Raw genomic sequence first — 17925 nt, forward strand, 5'->3', positions numbered from 1 at the left:
GTTAGTTCACAGCATAAAGCTCATTTGTAATCTCTTCTTGGCCTCGTTGCAACTTTATAGTCCACTATACAACATTCTTCATAGCAGAAATAAAAAAACACATTTACTCTCTTTTTTCATACCAACACTAGGAAAATGGTCAAACTCCCAATTTTTCAGGGGAGAAAATTAGGTCTCAAAGTTGTTCAGCTACTTGCTCAAGGTCACACAGCTTGTAAATGGCACAGATGCGACTCAAATCAGGTCTTATGATTCTAGGACCAGAGAAGTTTCCACTTCCCACAGTGTCACTTTCCCTTCTTATGTAATCTTAAGAGAACAAACAGAGAGTTACTGACCTTTTATCAGCGAACTGGCAGGAGAAGCATCTGTAACTGAGGATAGATGTTTTAACCAAATAACAGTGAAAGAGTCCCCTGCTTATGGCTGACAACCTGACACGCACTTTCCTGCAGTTGGTTTATAAGTAGAGAGGTAGAGAGGAGTACCTATTGGCAGAGAATGCATAGAGTAAATTATGTACTTATTTTCCTTTCCATGGGAAACTTGTAGCAGCCTTTTGCTTTTATAATGCCATGATTTGATGAATTTCCAACAAAATCAACTTCATGTATCTGGGCTGACTGAAATATGCCATAAGATACCATGGCATTTTAAAGCAAACGTGAAATGTGGTAAACAAGCTGGTATTTACTCATGGGCACTCTATTAGCTATTTCTGCACTTTGCCCCTCCATTAAGTTAACTGCCAGGCTGAGGCCATTAAAATCCAGCCTTCTTCCTTCAATTACAGGCACACATTAACTCTAGATATTCTGAGCCTTTCTAATAGAGCCATTTCCAGAAAGGATTTCTATTAGTGTCTCTCTCCTTTCTGTTCTCATCCTAAGGCCCCTCCTGCTTCCTGCAACTTTGAGTTCTGAATATGCCTACCTCAGAGCCAGTTGGGATCTCTGTTTATGATGCAACCCCAAATCCAGGCATCCGTTTAAACGAGTGCCCAGTTATAGAGACATATTGTACGTCTCTTCTTTCAGAGAGCAGCATTTGCTTTTTGCTGGGGGCTTTCTGACTGATGCAGGGGGCGAGAAAGGAGAGTTGGCGGGCGTTTGGGAGCAGATTTAGAGCCGCTTCTCATTGGAGGGGCTCGCTTTTCCTGAGCTGCCAGACACTGCAGGCTCAACTGAGGCTCGGAGGTGCAATTCAGGCTGGTGGAGCAGCGGGGGAAGGCAGGGACAGGCGGGGCTAGCGCGGCTCTGCAGCTGATCACACGCACCACCACACACACCACATTCCTGCTGCCCCAGCTTGCGCCTCGCATCTTCCACCCGGGGCCACCGAGGCGCTGAAAAGGAGTGGGGGACAGAAGAAGGAAGAGGCAGAGGAAAAGCTAGAGCGGCGCTACTGTTTAACCTGAAAGTCTGACCGGCAGTCCAAGGCTCGAACCCCGTCCAGCAGCACCGCTGTCGCCTGGAAGGAGGGCACAGCGCCAAGGAACCCACGAGCCCCCGCTCGAGTCATTCTGTGGTGTGTGCGCCAAGGATCTTTCTGGCAGGGACAGCGCGGTGCCCTCAGGGAGGTGCGGAGCTTGGGGGACCTGCATTGGCGCCCATCGTGGTACACCAGGAAAAGTGGGAACGAGGAAAACAGCCGTGAGCGCAGAGTGCGAGGCCAGGCTGCCGCTACCGCCCGCTGCGCCGCCTCCTGCCCTCTCCCGCTGGGTGAGTGCCCAGGCTTCGCGCACTGCCGTGTCTCAGCTGAGCGCGGGGGCGGCCTGCGGGCCCTTGAGGGTCCGCCGGAGGGCCCCGGTGGCGCCCGCGGAAACTCGGCGGTCGGGGGACGCCAGGCGGACAGGTCTCTGGAGTCCGGAACCCGGGAATCTGAGCCCGGAGGGCGCGGGTAGGGGGCGTTGCACCAGTACCCGGCAGACATGCCTTTGGGCGGGATTTTGGCTAAAAGATAGGAGACAGGTGCGCCGGGGGTGCGGGGAGCGGTCCCAGGGGGCGGGAGATTGGGGAGCGGCGGGGAGGGGGGGGAGGGTCTGGTCCAGGCAGGTAAAGGCAGCTTCTTAGTCAGCCAGCGAGTTGGCAGGTGGGTTGGGGCTCGCTGGTCAACTCATTTATTTTAAGCAGCCAGTTTGGGGGTACTGCAGGATAATCAGGAGGGCCGTGGGGAGTCAAGAGGTGACCCGGGATGCCGGTGGTGGAGAAAGAAAAGAGGAGCCTCGGGAAGCTTGGAGGCAAAATTGCGCTTGGGTTCCTGGTCCTTGCATCCCTCCTGCCTTGAGTGCGGGAGAACACTTTTTTAAGACTCACCTTGGCAAGAAAACCTCCGTCCTAGGGGAGAAGGAGAGGCGTCTTCTGCAGGGGGCAGAGACCGCAGCTACCTGCCGGGTGCGCCCCCCACCCAGGAGCGCTCGCTTCGCCCCCTTTCCTCCCCCGCCCCCACCTCTTTATTGGTGCTAGTTTGCAGCGCCCAGCTCCTGCGCCTTCGCTTTGCGTTTGAATCTGGCTCGCCCCTTCGTATTATGTCTGCACTCCGAAGGAAATTTGGGGACGATTACCAGGTAGTGACCACATCGTCCAGCGGCTCGGGCTTGCAGCCCCAGGGTCCAGGCCAGGACCCTCAGCAGCAGCTTGTGCCCAAGAAGAAGCGGCAGCGGTTCGTGGACAAGAACGGCCGGTGCAATGTACAGCACGGCAACCTGGGCAGCGAGACGAGCCGCTACCTCTCGGACCTCTTCACCACGCTGGTGGACCTCAAGTGGCGCTGGAACCTCTTCATCTTCATTCTCACCTACACCGTGGCCTGGCTCTTCATGGCATCCATGTGGTGGGTGATCGCCTACACTCGGGGCGACCTGAACAAAGCCCACGTCGGTAACTACACGCCTTGCGTGGCCAATGTCTATAACTTCCCTTCTGCCTTCCTCTTCTTCATTGAGACCGAGGCCACCATCGGCTATGGCTACCGATACATCACAGACAAGTGCCCCGAGGGCATCATCCTCTTCCTCTTCCAGTCCATCCTGGGCTCCATCGTGGACGCCTTCCTCATCGGCTGCATGTTCATCAAGATGTCCCAGCCTAAGAAGCGCGCAGAGACCCTCATGTTCAGCGAGCACGCGGTGATCTCCATGAGGGACGGAAAACTCACGCTTATGTTCCGGGTGGGCAACCTGCGCAACAGCCACATGGTCTCCGCGCAGATCCGCTGCAAGCTGCTCAAAGTAAGTGCTCCCCGCCCCTTCCCCACCGGGAGACCTGCGTCCCCCAAACCCGGGGAGTAACTCGTCTGAGAACCAGCCCGGGCCCCCTCCCCTGGTTCTACCTATCGCCACAGGTAAACTTCCTTTTGTGAGGTTGGGGGTTGGAGGACTGGGCAAAGAATGCGGTTGACAGTTCTGTTCCTTTTCCACTCACTCTCGTGCTCTTGTTTATATTCGTCATTTCGGATGTGCTTGTATCACTTACTGGACTAGTAACACTTGAGGACTGGTGTTGGCTCCTGGAGCCATGAGGGCAATTAGTGCCCTGTTCCCCTTCCTGTCTCTGTTGTTTCGCTCTCCAGAGCGATTTTATTTGTTGTCGACACACTACCTCATTCAATGTGAGGTACTAGAACTCAACTAAACAGCTGTTATTTTGAAGAATTAGGTGCTGAACTTGCCTCAACTTTCACGATGGGCTTTTCTTATTTATTTATTTATTTATTTTCCACCTAATAATATTGGAGGCGGATTACTCCTCTAGACCCAATGACTTTAACTCTATGGTCATCTTTTTAACAGATACAGGAAGCAGATAATAAAGTGGAAGAAACTACACTTGGTTCTTTTAAATTTTTATTTTTACCAAATATTTTCTTAGAGAAGTATTATTTGAAAGCTTGAGTGCTTTTCCTGTAGGGCCTCTTGTTAATTTTGTTCTTAATTGCCTGTTTCTATGAAGCCTTTGTCAATTACAGATTTCACTTGAAGCTTTCAGTATGCATTAAAGAAGATTGCTTCCTACCATCAACGGTGTAAATGCTAAAACAAATTGCACATGGAGTGATTATTAAAGCAAGGTCCGTCTAGTCGTTAGAGGGCACCACCACAAACAAGAGAAGTCCTTCTTAAACACTCATCCAATTAGAGTATGGCAAGGGAGACTTAAAGCCCAGTTGTTTGTCTCTGTGTAATTTACAATTCATTTTTTTCCCTAGGGGGATTTGTCTTAGTAGTTTTCAAATGTTCATAAATTGAAAAAGATGGCCTTAAATAAATAGTTCATACAATGAAAAATATTTATCTGAGGTTGTGTAGAGAACTGAAGCCAGATTCTGAATTTAGTATTAATAAAATGAAAATCTGATCAATATTTGAGATTTTGCCTTTGAAATTTCAATTTCCACTCTACAAGTACATACTGTTTTACACAGCCCCAACTTAATGTTGTAGTTAAAAGGGATCCAATGTGCTTTTAAAAAGTTTTGCTCTTGTGTCATTTTCATTATTCATTTACAAGATGTTAACATAATTATCCTTGACCAAGTTGCTCAGTAAAGTGTTTAAATTAAAGCAGTTCACTTGTCCTGTCACTTCATATCATATACATATTTACTGTGCTACATACAGTAAATAAACTAAATTTTGTATACCATGATGGAAAATTATCAACCTGGTTCTGATGTAAGTGTTCGTTAAGGTAACTATGAATAAATAATTTGGGTAGATCATATTCATATATAATTAATTTCAATGAACTGCATACAAAATTTAACTTAGTGTATTGTTATTGACCACTGTTTGAACCAAGCAGTTTGTCAGATCAAGCTGAGCAGTTGTGTTGTAGATATGTTATTACAATGGCAACTGTATGTGTCTGTATCTTGGCATAGACCACAATATAGCACCTGTTTCTTTAGGTTAGGCCTACTAGATAGATAGAAATACTTTGTTACTATAGTGGCAAGGTTTCTGTTCAAGCAATCCATGTTTATGAATCACTTTGAGACTTGCTGAAGAGTAGTTTACCATATTAATTGATGTAATGGAAATTGAAAATTAGACATTAAAGGTTATTTATAGTCATTCTCTAGTTTTTTAAACATATACGGTTATTTATTACAGATATCTTCTCTAGACAAAATATTATTGATGTTTATAGATTTTATGACATTTTATTTCAACAAAGCCAGTCATAATTAGAGTTAACCCATATGTTAGTTTTTGTTTCTTTTCTTGATACAAAGGTACGATGATTCTGAGGCACCCAGTCTCTACACTGGTGCAGAGTACGGATTATAATTTTTCTGCCTAAGGAATGTACCACATATACCATAAAGAGTATGCTAATTAAAAAGATGAAAGATTTATACTGTCGACAAATTTGGAGCAAGGTGCTATATTAACACAAGGTGATAAAAACATCTAATTAAAATAATACATATAATATTCTTATAAAGTCTTTTACTTTTGATTCGTTAGGAAGATGTCAGTGCTAGATGTAAACACGATTTACTTGTGGCATCAATTTATATTTAAACACAATGATGGTGAAATTCTCCCCTGTTTTTTGTAAAGAGAAAGAGTTGATCCGTGGGTAACTTTTCAACTAGCCAGTTAGTGTAATTTGTTCAAAGTTAATATTTCCTGTAGCCATGGTAATTTAAATGAATTATTGTAGCTCTTGTTATTCCTCAGACTTCATTAAAAAGGAGTCATGTTTTATTGGGGAAATAATAACATTCAGCAAAATTAGAGGGGAGATTTGCCTTTAACAAGTTGTTCTCATTTTCTCTTAGGGACTGAGATTAAGTGATCTAAAACAGTCAACTCTATTTTTAAAGAGAAGCTATACCAAAATCTTGAAGTAATAATATGTCCCTATCAGTTTTATGCATTATTATTATTAAATGTACACACAGTTTCCCCCTTTAAACTTCGATTTAACAATTTAAATGCAAAATTTATGTGTCTTTAATGCAGAATGTGTAGAATTTTTAAGGCAACAAATCCAGTATAATATTTAATGCTAGTAACTATAGTGCATGTATGCTTTTCCTATTACCTAATTTAATTTACTAATTTTTCTATTGCTGTTTTCTTATTTGCTAAATAAAAGCTTCTTTAGATAAATGCAGCAGTTCTATTTAATAATTAGAAAGCACTTTTTGATTCTTGGGGAGACAATAAGAACATGGGCATGGCTTTCTAATGCTTTCTGTTATGAAATTTCTCATGCATAATAGTTTTCAAATGCCTAACTTTTGATGGAAGTTTTTTTGTAAAACTTCTTTGCCTAATTTTTAATTATGCTTTTCACTTATTTGAAAGCACACTTTATCTCACCTCTATTCCTGTTGTCCAGCCTTACAAACACTAAAATTTCTTTCAGTAGTCAAATATAGATCTTTCAACTTTATGCCTGGAGGGGTCAGTCCTTTTTCTACTCATAAAAAAAGAAAGTAGATTAAATAAAAATCAAAGGCTATAGTGTGAAGTTCCTCATTAAAATCTGTGATTGAACTATAAATATAGCTATAGACAGCTCTTTTAAGATGAATATTCTTTCTTCCTCTCCTCCCCATATTGAATTTTTACTTGAATTTTCCATTTATTTTAGCTGTCTTTTCTTTTTTGGCTTTACCCAGAAAATAGGGACTAGCTAGTATCATGGCTATGGTAAGTTACTATGTCATCCAATTGAAAGTTTTTATTAAAATGCCTGGATTAAGGAGTTGAGACCAGTAGTTGTAATGTTGAACCCTATAGTTTAGTGCTGGGTTTAAAGGATTTGGAAGTCTTACTCCTTTCTACCAACCTAACAATAATGGTTAATAGACCTAGGCATACAACTTGTTAGGGCAAGAATTAATTACTATTCTTTGATACACTGTTCAATAAATTACAAATTTATTATCTCAGTGCCATCATGTATATGGTTATATTCATCCAGTCAGCACACATTTTTTATATAAACATGAAATAAACTATGATTGCATTCATATTTTGAAACAAAAAGATAAGGATTAATTTTCTGGAAGCATAATGTTACTTCCTTGTAGTTCTATTTATTGCCAATAGGCATCCTCTTTCTTTCCTAAGAGGTCAGCTATGCAGTCCTTAACTTTCACTTGTCAAAAGGTAATAGAGTACATTCCTTTCCTCTTCTAACATCACATATGTTATTTTTGTGCTCACCTTCTTTTATCCTCCACATATATATATGTATATATTTATATATATATTCCAAATTGGATATTGTCTTGTTTCTCCATATGACTATTATCAAGTGCAGATGCAATAAAATATGGTGGTCTGAAAAACCATTAAGCTCTTTATCCTCCTCATATGTCCTAACATTTTGCTAATCTAACCACGATTCCTGAATCACAGGATTCCTGCAGTTTTCTCATATATTTATAGGTTTGCTTTCATTTTATATCTTGCAATGAAATGTGATTATGTTTTTGACTCAGTATGATCTTAATTTTATAACTGACTCTTCAATTGACCATGGCCAATTTGAACTTTATTTTTAATCATGAGACAATTATTTACCTCCCTTTCCAAAAATAAAATCCACAAATGAATAGCTATATTTGTAAAAGCCCTGTTCTTCTGAATATCATCTAAGCCATTAGTAAAAATACTCAAGAGGTCTAAAGCTGAGTGCCTCAGAATGCTCAGGAGCTAGGTCCCATATTGGTTGGTGAGTTGTTCAGGTAGATTCATTTTATCCTTAAAATTAGCACAGTTCCTATTTAGTCCAGTTTTTCTTTCTCTGACACAAGTATACTAATTCTCTTAATAAGTATAGAACTTGGCTTCTAAAAATATAATTATTATTCTTTTTGAAATAGTAGTAATACATTTTGTTTGGTTTTGTTTTTTATTTTTAATATGATTCCTGAAAAGTAAAGGGTGGCTTGTGCTCAGGGAATAAAAAGTGAACAGAAATTAGGGGCGTAAAGACCCACAAATAAACAGCAGTAGGTAAGAACAAATGATAAAGAGAAGCAGGAAAAAGCACTTGATAGATTGGAGGGTGTTTGGCGAGTAGGAGGAAATGTGCAGTAGGGTTACAAAGCCTGTCCTCAGTTATAATAAATGCCACAAAGGCCCTCAAAGAATTAGAAAGCTGCTCTTTCATTTGAATGGTATGAAAGTCTCACATAATCTATTATAAGATAAATTACATTGCATTATATAAGAAATGTTCTTTTCATAAAATTGAACATATTTTTGTGGGTTAACTGACTCAGCATTAAAAATCCTTATTTTGGACTTGACATTGGGTCATAGTTTTCCACCTACTATTCATGTAATTTCAAGCTTAAGGAGTCCAAATAAATGTACAATGTAATTGTAGACAATGCCAATAAAATTCTAGGTCTGCATTCCCCTCCACCTGACTACTTGAATTTTGGTCTGGGCACCAAAGCCATTGCCCTAACTGCTTTGTGTCCCAAGGTACTTTTGTCCCTGATCCTGGTACCTGCATTTGGGCCATTTCCCAATGTTAGTTTCCAGATATTACTCTGACCTCATTCCATGTAATTTTTTTTTATGACTGCAGCATATATTCAGCATGCACACATACACGCACACACACACATAAATACATATTACAGGTATAAAGAGGATAAGTGAAATTACAGATAAAATTGTGGGGAGGTGGTAGGCAAGAATGGCCTGCTTTCTCCGTCTTAGCCTCCTTTGCTTTCCTTCCCAGACCACTGGCCCTGTGGGCCCTTTTCCAGCAAGGACTTGTGAAATGTGGTGAGGCATGGATCAAACTTTAGAATATGATAGAGATAAATCTATAGTGTAGGGCAGTAGTGATTTAATGTGCTATTCAGAATTCCTTAAGCCTCACTCCAAGGTAGGAAAGAACATAGTTACACATTAGAGAGATGGGAGAGAGAAAGGGAGCAAAGATACGAATTGCATTGGTGAAATGTGGCCTTGACAAATGAATGTGGACACTTGGCCACATATCCACCAGAAGGGAGGGGCCAAATGTGGATCTGCTTGTGCCAGGGCAGTGCTAAATGTGTATTCTAGAATCATGTATGTATATGTATGTGAGTGTCTGTCTGTCTTTGAATAAGCACTTAACAGTTGCCCTCTGTAATATGAAGACTGTTTGTCTGCAAAGTACATGACAATGATGATCCCTTCTAGGCACCTGTGACTTTTGGTTCTTTTTCCACCTATAGTGAGAATTGTAGTTAATTATCTTGTAGGCCTCTTTTGGGGCTCTAAGGAAGTTCAAAGGCCTTTGACTTGAATTGCTTCTTTGAAATTAGTATAAATGACTATAAAATGTGGCACAACACTTAAATTCTACACATAAGGTATTTACATATAATAAAAATGTGAAGAATTGAAATATTATTATTAAATGACATATATATTACAAGTAACTTCAAAATTATTGCCACAACCAAAATTGTACAGAATTATCGAAAAATGCTTAATGTTCACATAACTTTTTGGACAGTTAATTTAAACAATTAATTTATTTAAATAAATTTTAAGCTCTAGATTTCTTCAACTTTTATAACTCCCAGAATTTTTTGTAATGCAGTCAACAAGATATACTAAAATGGTGGAAGGACCTTTATTTCCTTCCCAAGATTCTATAAAATTGAAAGGAGAAGTTGTATGGAAGTCATTCTCAAGCCATAGTTTTTTCAAATTATCTTCTAAATTTTTAAGAATTAATAATTTTTATTCACTTTCTTTAAACTTCTTTCTTCCTTATTTATTCCACAGTTCTTGGGATTCTAAATAATTTTCTTATAAACTAAAAGTTAAACTTAGTAATCAACCTTTTTAGAAATTTAAATAATTTACTGCATAAATCTTAACTTTTAGCAATCACTTTGAATTTGAAAATAATTTAAATTATTGTTGATCTAGACCATATCAATTTATACATTTGTATCTAGAAAATGATCCCGGTTCTATGTTTCCTTGGGAGTTAGAAAGTTTATTGAGCTAAAGGAGATAACTGCATCATCAACAAATTGCTCTATCAATGGAAGGTTTCTTGTAATGCTTAATATGACACAATGAAGAAAGGTTAAATTGGTTTTTATCTCAAAATATTCTGCTTATTATCAAATATTTTTGAGTGAAATATGGTAGTTAATTGCTAAATAATATGAAACTGATGGAATATCAGTGGTGCCAATTTATTATATACTCAAGTTACAGAAGAAAATTGATTTTATAAAGACACATACATAACTCACCTTTATTTTTTCTTTCACTTTCATATACATGTGTTTATCACAGTTCCTTGAACAAACATTCAAACACTCTCTCACTCCTCTTATACAAGTTGAGATTTAAAACTAAGACACAGGCCGGGCGTGGTGGCTCAAGCCTGTAATCCCAGCACTTTGGGAGGCCGAGACGGGCAGATCACAAGGTCAGGAGATGGAGACCATCCTGGCTAACACGGTGAAACCCCGTCTCTACTTAAAAAATACAAAAAACTAGCCGGGCGAGGTGGCGGGCGCCTGTAGTCCCAGCTACTCGGGAGGCTGAGGCAGGAGAATGGCATAAACCCGGGAGGCGGAGCTTGCAGTGAGCTGAGATCCGGCCACTGCACTCAAACCTGGGCGACAGAGTGAGACTCCACCTCAATAAATAAATAAATAAATAAATAAATAAATAAATAAATAAAAATAAAACTAAGACACAGGCTTTTTTTTTTTTTCCTCCTCCTGCAAATCCCCAGAATTGCACCAGAATTAGGGCAGCCTAGATTATTTAGAAGCCTAAAGCAGAATGTATGTGCTTCTGAAAATGTATTTGGTAAGCATGTGTAGGTTTTGAGAGCATCAAAAGCATGTGACTAAATCCTGCTAAGATAACTTGGCTGTAGTCAGAAGCTCAGACTTCAAACAACTGTAGTATTCCAGGCACCTGCCACATTATAACCACACCCTTCACTTTTGACCTGAGCCAAAGTCTATGGAATTTCAGGGATTAAGAAGCTCCTCAGTGTACTACAAAGTCAAGGAAGAAAGAAAATCAGGGAAGTGAACGTATTAATAGTTGAAATATTTGGTGACCTAATATAAAGGAAGAAGGAACTGGGCAATAAAATTGTGAATATGTGTAGCATCTTTGTCATTTTAAGAAAGGTTAAGTCATATAGTATCCACTGGATACATATGTAAATAATTCAATACATATGTAAAGAATTTCACTTATCTGAAAAATATATAAACATTGAAAGCATGTTTCCCAAAGTGTCATATAATAGGAAGACCTGGATAGGATATAAAGTATTTGCGGTGGGAGGGTGGGGATAGGGTAATTTTGAGTACAGGTGTAATTTTGAGTGTATAGAGCAAATATTTAAAATCAGAAGGTATATTAAGTCTGAATGGAACAGATCTATGCATATTTAAGCCAAAATTACTTATGTCTGAGTGAACTACTTTGGTAAAAATAAAGTATTTCTTATCCCAAGTTGTCATCCTCCTGATAGCCTGCCTGTTTCTAGGCCACTTATATCCATGGGTTGTTAAGTGATTAGGGAATACAAAATTTAATAGCTTACTCTAAAGCCTTTTAGAATGAGGCACAGGTATAAATAACAAATGTATGAAAAAGGAAGACAAATTTTAGTATTTGTGTACATATATAATACTTGGGAAAATATATCTTCTTTGGGGAAAATTAACTTTAGAATAAATGGGAGATTTAGTTTCTAAAAGAATTATTATTGTCAACAATGCCATGTAGTTCAGGAAAAGCAGAACTTAGAATGATCAGCAAAAAGACCCAAATTAATTATACACATCAGAATACCACCTTGTGTTTATATAGCACCTGTTTCTTAGTAGGTGAGAGAAAAATGACACAAGGTTTTTGTTTTTGCTGCTTTAATTTTGTTTTGTGTTTGGCATTTATTTTGTTATGTTAATCAATACTTGTTATACAGCCATGTAGTTGGAAAGATGTTGGTCTCATTTATATTTTACTAATTTGAGAATAGATTTAGAAAACCGGGTGACTCAAAAAAGCTCTTTTGGGAGCATTTTCAGGATGTCTTGGACACGCCTAGTTTTCTCCAACATTGGTTGCTAGAGCTGCTGTCTTAATTTTTGCACCATCAGATTTTTCAATGGGCTCTTTTATTTGTTTGTCAGTAATCGTTTTTTTCATAGTCTTCTTTTTTCAGCTGCACACAAGTTACAGAAGAAAAATAGTCTTCCTTTCATTAGGATTTTGTCTACACAAATAGTATCCCTGAATATTTCTAACTACAAAGTAGCCTCTCCAGTTGACTAATTCTCCTGTTGAAACTCTTTGTAACCATTGCTGCCATAATAAAGCACCACCAATTTGGAACCCTTCGTTCTGTTTTGCCACAAAGGACATGTTGCTAAGCCACATTTCTCAGTGTTTTCAGACTCACTTACTCCACATAAAAAGTCAATGCATTTTTTTTTTGGAACTCTGAGAGTAAGAATTTTGTCTTCAAACTATAATTTCATTGGGCAGACCAGTCTTATAGATTGTTTTGTTATTAAATTTGTTTTACATGGAATCTGTTAAAATATATTGGATTCATCAAAGTCCCATTTGACCAGCAGCATGCTCCACCTTCCCCCCATTTTTTCTATATTTAATTCCTAACTACCTAGCCTTTATTTCACCCCATAATTACATAAATTAAATGCATATGTTTGCTTGTGCATGATTATTATATGTGACAGATATGGAAAACAAAGAGAAAACGAAGATGAGTAATTTTACTCTCATAGTTTGCTAATTTTTAATAGTCATATTAAATTTTCTCATAGAGTCCTAGCATGAACACAATTTACTTAATTAGAGTGATTTATACTGAAACTGAATGTCACTACCTTAGAAACATTTTATTAAATTATGTTTCTCCGGTATAGCTTTTCGAAATTGCATTTTGATTAAAGAAAGTTCAATTTAGTGCAGTTTTTTCACTGTGTTTTAAAACTCATGGAATGACAGAGAAGCAAATATTTATAATGCAGTTTATTATTAGGAGTTTGAAAACCATTAGCTAACAACATCTGCCATTTATTTTTATTATGTAAGCTCTTGTGTACATAACAGAGCTTAATATGAGAACATCTTCACTCTTCTGTTCCATTTTATATGTGTTTGTTACTTTTCGAAAGTCTGAAAAATAAATTGTTGTGTTTTGATTTTCAGTAATCAATAAATCTCTCTCTAAATGATGGTCAATCTTTGTCAGCTTTAACACACTCCATAAAATTGCCTACTTACTTATTTGCTTTGTTGAGAAAAAAAAATATCTGGCATGCAATGAGTTATCCTGCAGTGATTGCTGTCAAGCAGCAGCACATGCACACTCAGTTCCACAGTTTGTGCTAACAACCATTGTTGGACCAGGCATTTCTCCAAAGCTCATGAGTTAGGGAATGGTAATTATAGCAAGTTGTGTATTATAAATAATGCATGTATGTTCCGCATGAGCTATGTGGGATTTCGGCCCATTTGCTAGAACATAGTTGCATAATGATTTGTTTGGATTTTGTTGCAGATGATTGATAGTGCAGAATGTTGGCAATGATGTAAATTACTGTTGGGCTGCCTTGAAATTTTCAGTACAAGTGGTGATTTCTTCTCTTTTTCTGTGTGCTTGTCTAGTCTCGGCAGACACCTGAGGGTGAGTTCCTTCCCCTTGACCAACTTGAACTGGATGTAGGTTTTAGTACAGGGGCAGATCAACTTTTTCTTGTGTCCCCCCTCACAATTTGCCACGTGATCGATGCCAAAAGCCCCTTTTATGACCTATCCCAGCGAAGCATGCAAACTGAACAGTTCGAGATTGTCGTCATCCTAGAAGGCATTGTGGAAACAACTGGTGAGTAAAAACAGATATGCCATAAAGTTTCTTTATACCATAATGACATTATATGATATGCACAATACTTGTCATGAATTGGGCGAAATGACTCAGAGTTTACAATAGTGAAAGTAATGATTTGCCTTTTATTTATTTGTAACATTAAATTGATACCGTTTTGAAAATTAAAATGTACTGTGTTGATGGTTACATACATAATATTAACTCAGGAACACTCACTGTAAAAAAAAAAAGTGAGATGACTTCTTGTAAATGATTATGATGTTCTATTATAATTACAAACTTGGCTTTCTTATCATCATGATTTTTCTTTAAAGATTTAAGGCTCAAAAAATGTAGGGTAATTAGTGAGCAGCCTGAAATCAGCATGCATATTCTGGCCTTGGGGATGGTGATTTGGGGTGTCATTGATAGAGCTTCGATATCCGCTATGTGCAACCTCAGTGGAAAATTCCCTGTGTGTGTATCTGTGTATGCTGTGTGTGCTAAAGCAGCATTTTAATTTCGAAGTGGGTCAGCGGATTTCCCCAGCTGAACCTTGACCAAAATTTCATTTCAAAAAGAGATTTGTATTCTTTTTCTGCTCCTGTATAGCTATGTGCTATATGTTTTTCCTTAGCATGCAATATTACATTGGTCTGCCACAAATACCAATACCATTTGCTATTGTCTGAGGACAGTTAAGTTGACAAAGGAAATAAACAATAGTTATGAGCATATTATTTGGGGCCTAAACATTTCTTAGTTAGTCTGGAACCTACTGGATGTTTGCGATTAATAATGTAGTATCCATATGATTGTATGTATATGTATATGTGTGTGTGTGTGTGTGTGTGTATTTTGAGTTCTACACTTTCTATAAGTACTGAGAAGACAAGAAATATTTTAGCTTTTAATTGTTTTCTACTAGTATCATCTGAATTATATAATGCTAATGATTATGTATAAGCTATAGCAATATTGAAGTTAGCACTGGCAATACTATAGATAAATTCAAGCTTTATACCAAGGTGGAAGATCCTTGATTACGTAACAGTCAGTATTGTCCAAGGAACAGAGGGAGGCAAGTCATTGTAATTTTAGCATGTCTGTCACATAACACCTATCTGAAATTTGCGCAACATATCTACTCTCTTAAAGCTTCTTTTCCTCCTCTTCAAAGTGAGGATGATATAATAACCACCTCAAAGCTGCTTGTAGTATTTTAAACTGAAGCACTATTATTAGTTACTGAAGCACTATTATTACGATTTTAAGGGCAGTGAAAAAAGATTTACTGTATTAATCTATATATGAAATTTTATTTCTGCATACTATTTTATGATTTAAAGCTCCCACCTGTTTTTTCAACTTATAATTGAAATATCATAATATTTTTAAAAATACCATATATTGGTAAAAAGTATAACCAATTTATAAAGGCTCTTAGTCCAAGAAATCTTTACATTTCCATTTTGATTCATCTCATTTATTAAAGTAGTAATGTTTTAGGGCTTAAAAACAGATGTTGCCATTTTTATTGGTTTATTTCTTATGGCATATGGTTCTTTCTTTCATACATCTGCTTATAGTTTACCAATTGCTTATTACTATTCTCATCACTGACATTAATGCATTTTTGTTTCACTTGATAGCCTTAAACATGTTTTATTAGATCTATCTACCTACTTATCTATCTAGCTACCCATTCATTCATTTATGTTTTTCCCTAAATACTGTATATATTTGTTAGGCGTGAGTGCATTTTTTCTATGAAATCACAGTCTAAAGATGAAGTAGTTCTTCAACATTATTTTGTGTTTCTTAACCTTCATATACTTGAAAAATTGGGCCAAGCATTTTGTGGAATGTCTCTCAATTTGGATATGTCTGTGGTATCCTTATTCATTCTTCTGATATTTGGCTCTTACATGGCATCTTAAGGGAATAATGAAGCAGGTTGTTTGTAAATTTTACCTATTTTTCAGAGGATCATGGTTAGTACATAATATCCTATATGAGATTATAAAGAGTTTTATAAGATAAATTGTTTATCAGAATTATAGATGTTATTTTACCACTTCCTCCCTCCTGCCTTAAAAAAATAATAAGCTGGAAGATAATACTTTCCACAGAAAATGTGAAAACTTGGCTGGAGACTGAATTTCTTATTTAGAGATTGCCTTTTATGGAGAAGAGCTTAAAGTCCACTTCCTCTTAACCTCTTAATTATGCCTGTTTTCTAGATCTAATATAGCAAGACAAATAAGAAAAACGTTACTCATAATTTATAGAATTTATTTTGTGGAAAATTTATCTGACATTTTGTTTGTGTGCATGCCCTAACTAATTAAATCCCACACTGTTCAAACTCTATAAAATCTCTGTATATTTCCAGACCTCCCTGAGCCTGGTAAAAATAACAAAGACATTTTTATGTCCATTTGATCATTTAAAATTTTACTGAGATTTATTTAGGTTCATCTTTAAGGATGTTTCTTCCTTTATCCTTTCATTCATAATCAACTTTACCTTCTCATAATATGTATTGCCTAGAACAAGAGAAATATGATCTTATGGGATTGTTTCAGGGAACAAGGATACTGTTTTTACTTCTTACTATCTTGTGAATAAACTTTTCACTACTTTGTGAATGAAGTTAGTTGATGTAACTTTCTATCATATTTAGCATTAAAAAGCAGCTTTTCATCATTCAGTCACTCATGTATTAGATAAGTATGTATTGAATGTGTGTTGTGCGCTTGAAAGTGTGTGAGATGCTAGAGATGTAGCGGTGACCTGGACAGACAGAATTTCTTTCCTCAGGGGGGTTATATTCTAAGGAGGTGGCAGAGTACACACCCAGATAAATAAGGGAAATATCAGATAACATTGTGCTGCTGGGGAGTGGGGAACCATACTCAGGAGGTGAAGTGGAAGGATCGCTTGAGCCTGGGCGACACAGTGAGACCTTGTGTCTAAAAATAAACAAACAACAAAACCAAGGTGACGGGATAGGGATAAAGGGTTCCTGTAGGCTGCTTTAAGCTAATAGTCAGGGAAGGTCTGAAGAGGGGACACTTAAGCTGAGACCTGACTATCCAGAAGGCCCTTCTGGGCCAGTCTGGGGGAAGAGCGTGGCAGATGCTGTGGAACAGCTGGTGCAAGGGCCCTGAGCTGGGAATGAGCTTGATTTATTCTGGGAACTAAAAAAAAGGTGGAGGTGGTTGTAGCAGAGTGAGCCATGTGGAGAGTGGGGTGAGAAGTCAGAGAGGAGGAAGGGCCATATCTGCATTCTAGATGGTTTTATTGCACCAATAGGAAGTGTTAGGATTTCATTAAAAAGCAGAGCCTGTATTTATATGAAAGAGTAATAATTTACTAATCTCAAAGTGTATATAACAACAAAAAATCCACTTTTTACCCATAGTGGGTTGCATGTAGTTAATTTAAAAATTAGTCATTCTGAATGTCTTGGAAATGCATTCTGAGACACTCTGATGTCTCAAAAATGCACAAAATTTTAGACAGCTACCACTTTTGTATTAATTGTATTCCCTCTTTTACCCTCCTACCCTAGCACCCCTACCCAATTTCTCCATTCACAGCACTGCGCTGGTGGTAATAATCTTCTCATTTCATTTAGTTTTCGCCCATTCCCATTGTTGTGGTCTCAGCAGGAGTGGTAGGGGGAGGGGAGTGAGAAATTAGCTTTCTAATTTCCTTGAAAGTTTCAGCTTTCAGCCTAGGACTCAAATGTTACTTTCCCCACTTTTTTGGAAGTGCTCCTCATTGATCAGACACAGGTTTGTTGGCCGCCTTGCTTCAGATGAGTTGGATTTTCACTCTTAAGCTTTGCCTCTTCATTAATAAGCTTTACATCTTTGCTCATGTAGCAAATTTCAAAACAGAGGTTACCTCTCGCTCTTGCTCTCTTTGCAACTTCTCCCAGGAGAGAGAGCACTGCTAGCGGCAAACAAAGCATTGCAGATTTGGCTCATTAGAACTCCATGCTTTCAAACTTCAATCTGGTTTCTGCTGCTATTTGGCAGTCTTTTTA

General features: G+C 38.1%; 1 protein-coding gene across 1 annotated transcript; it reads left to right on the top strand.

The window, feature by feature from the left end:
- The first annotated feature begins 2188 nt into the window (after positions 1–2188).
- On the top strand, positions 2189–13914 carry KCNJ3 (potassium voltage-gated channel subfamily J member 3). The gene is made up of 2 exons (XM_025405236.1): positions 2189–3229; positions 13667–13914. The coding sequence occupies exons 1-2, from the start codon at positions 2528–2530 to the stop codon at positions 13889–13891; spliced, it is 927 nt and encodes a 308-aa protein (XP_025261021.1). The 5' UTR covers positions 2189–2527; the 3' UTR covers positions 13892–13914.
- Positions 13915–17925: the final 4011 nt, after the last annotated feature.

This window comes from Theropithecus gelada, chromosome 12 (genome assembly GCF_003255815.1).
Source record: "Theropithecus gelada isolate Dixy chromosome 12, Tgel_1.0, whole genome shotgun sequence".
Taxonomy (NCBI): Eukaryota; Metazoa; Chordata; class Mammalia; order Primates; family Cercopithecidae; genus Theropithecus; species Theropithecus gelada.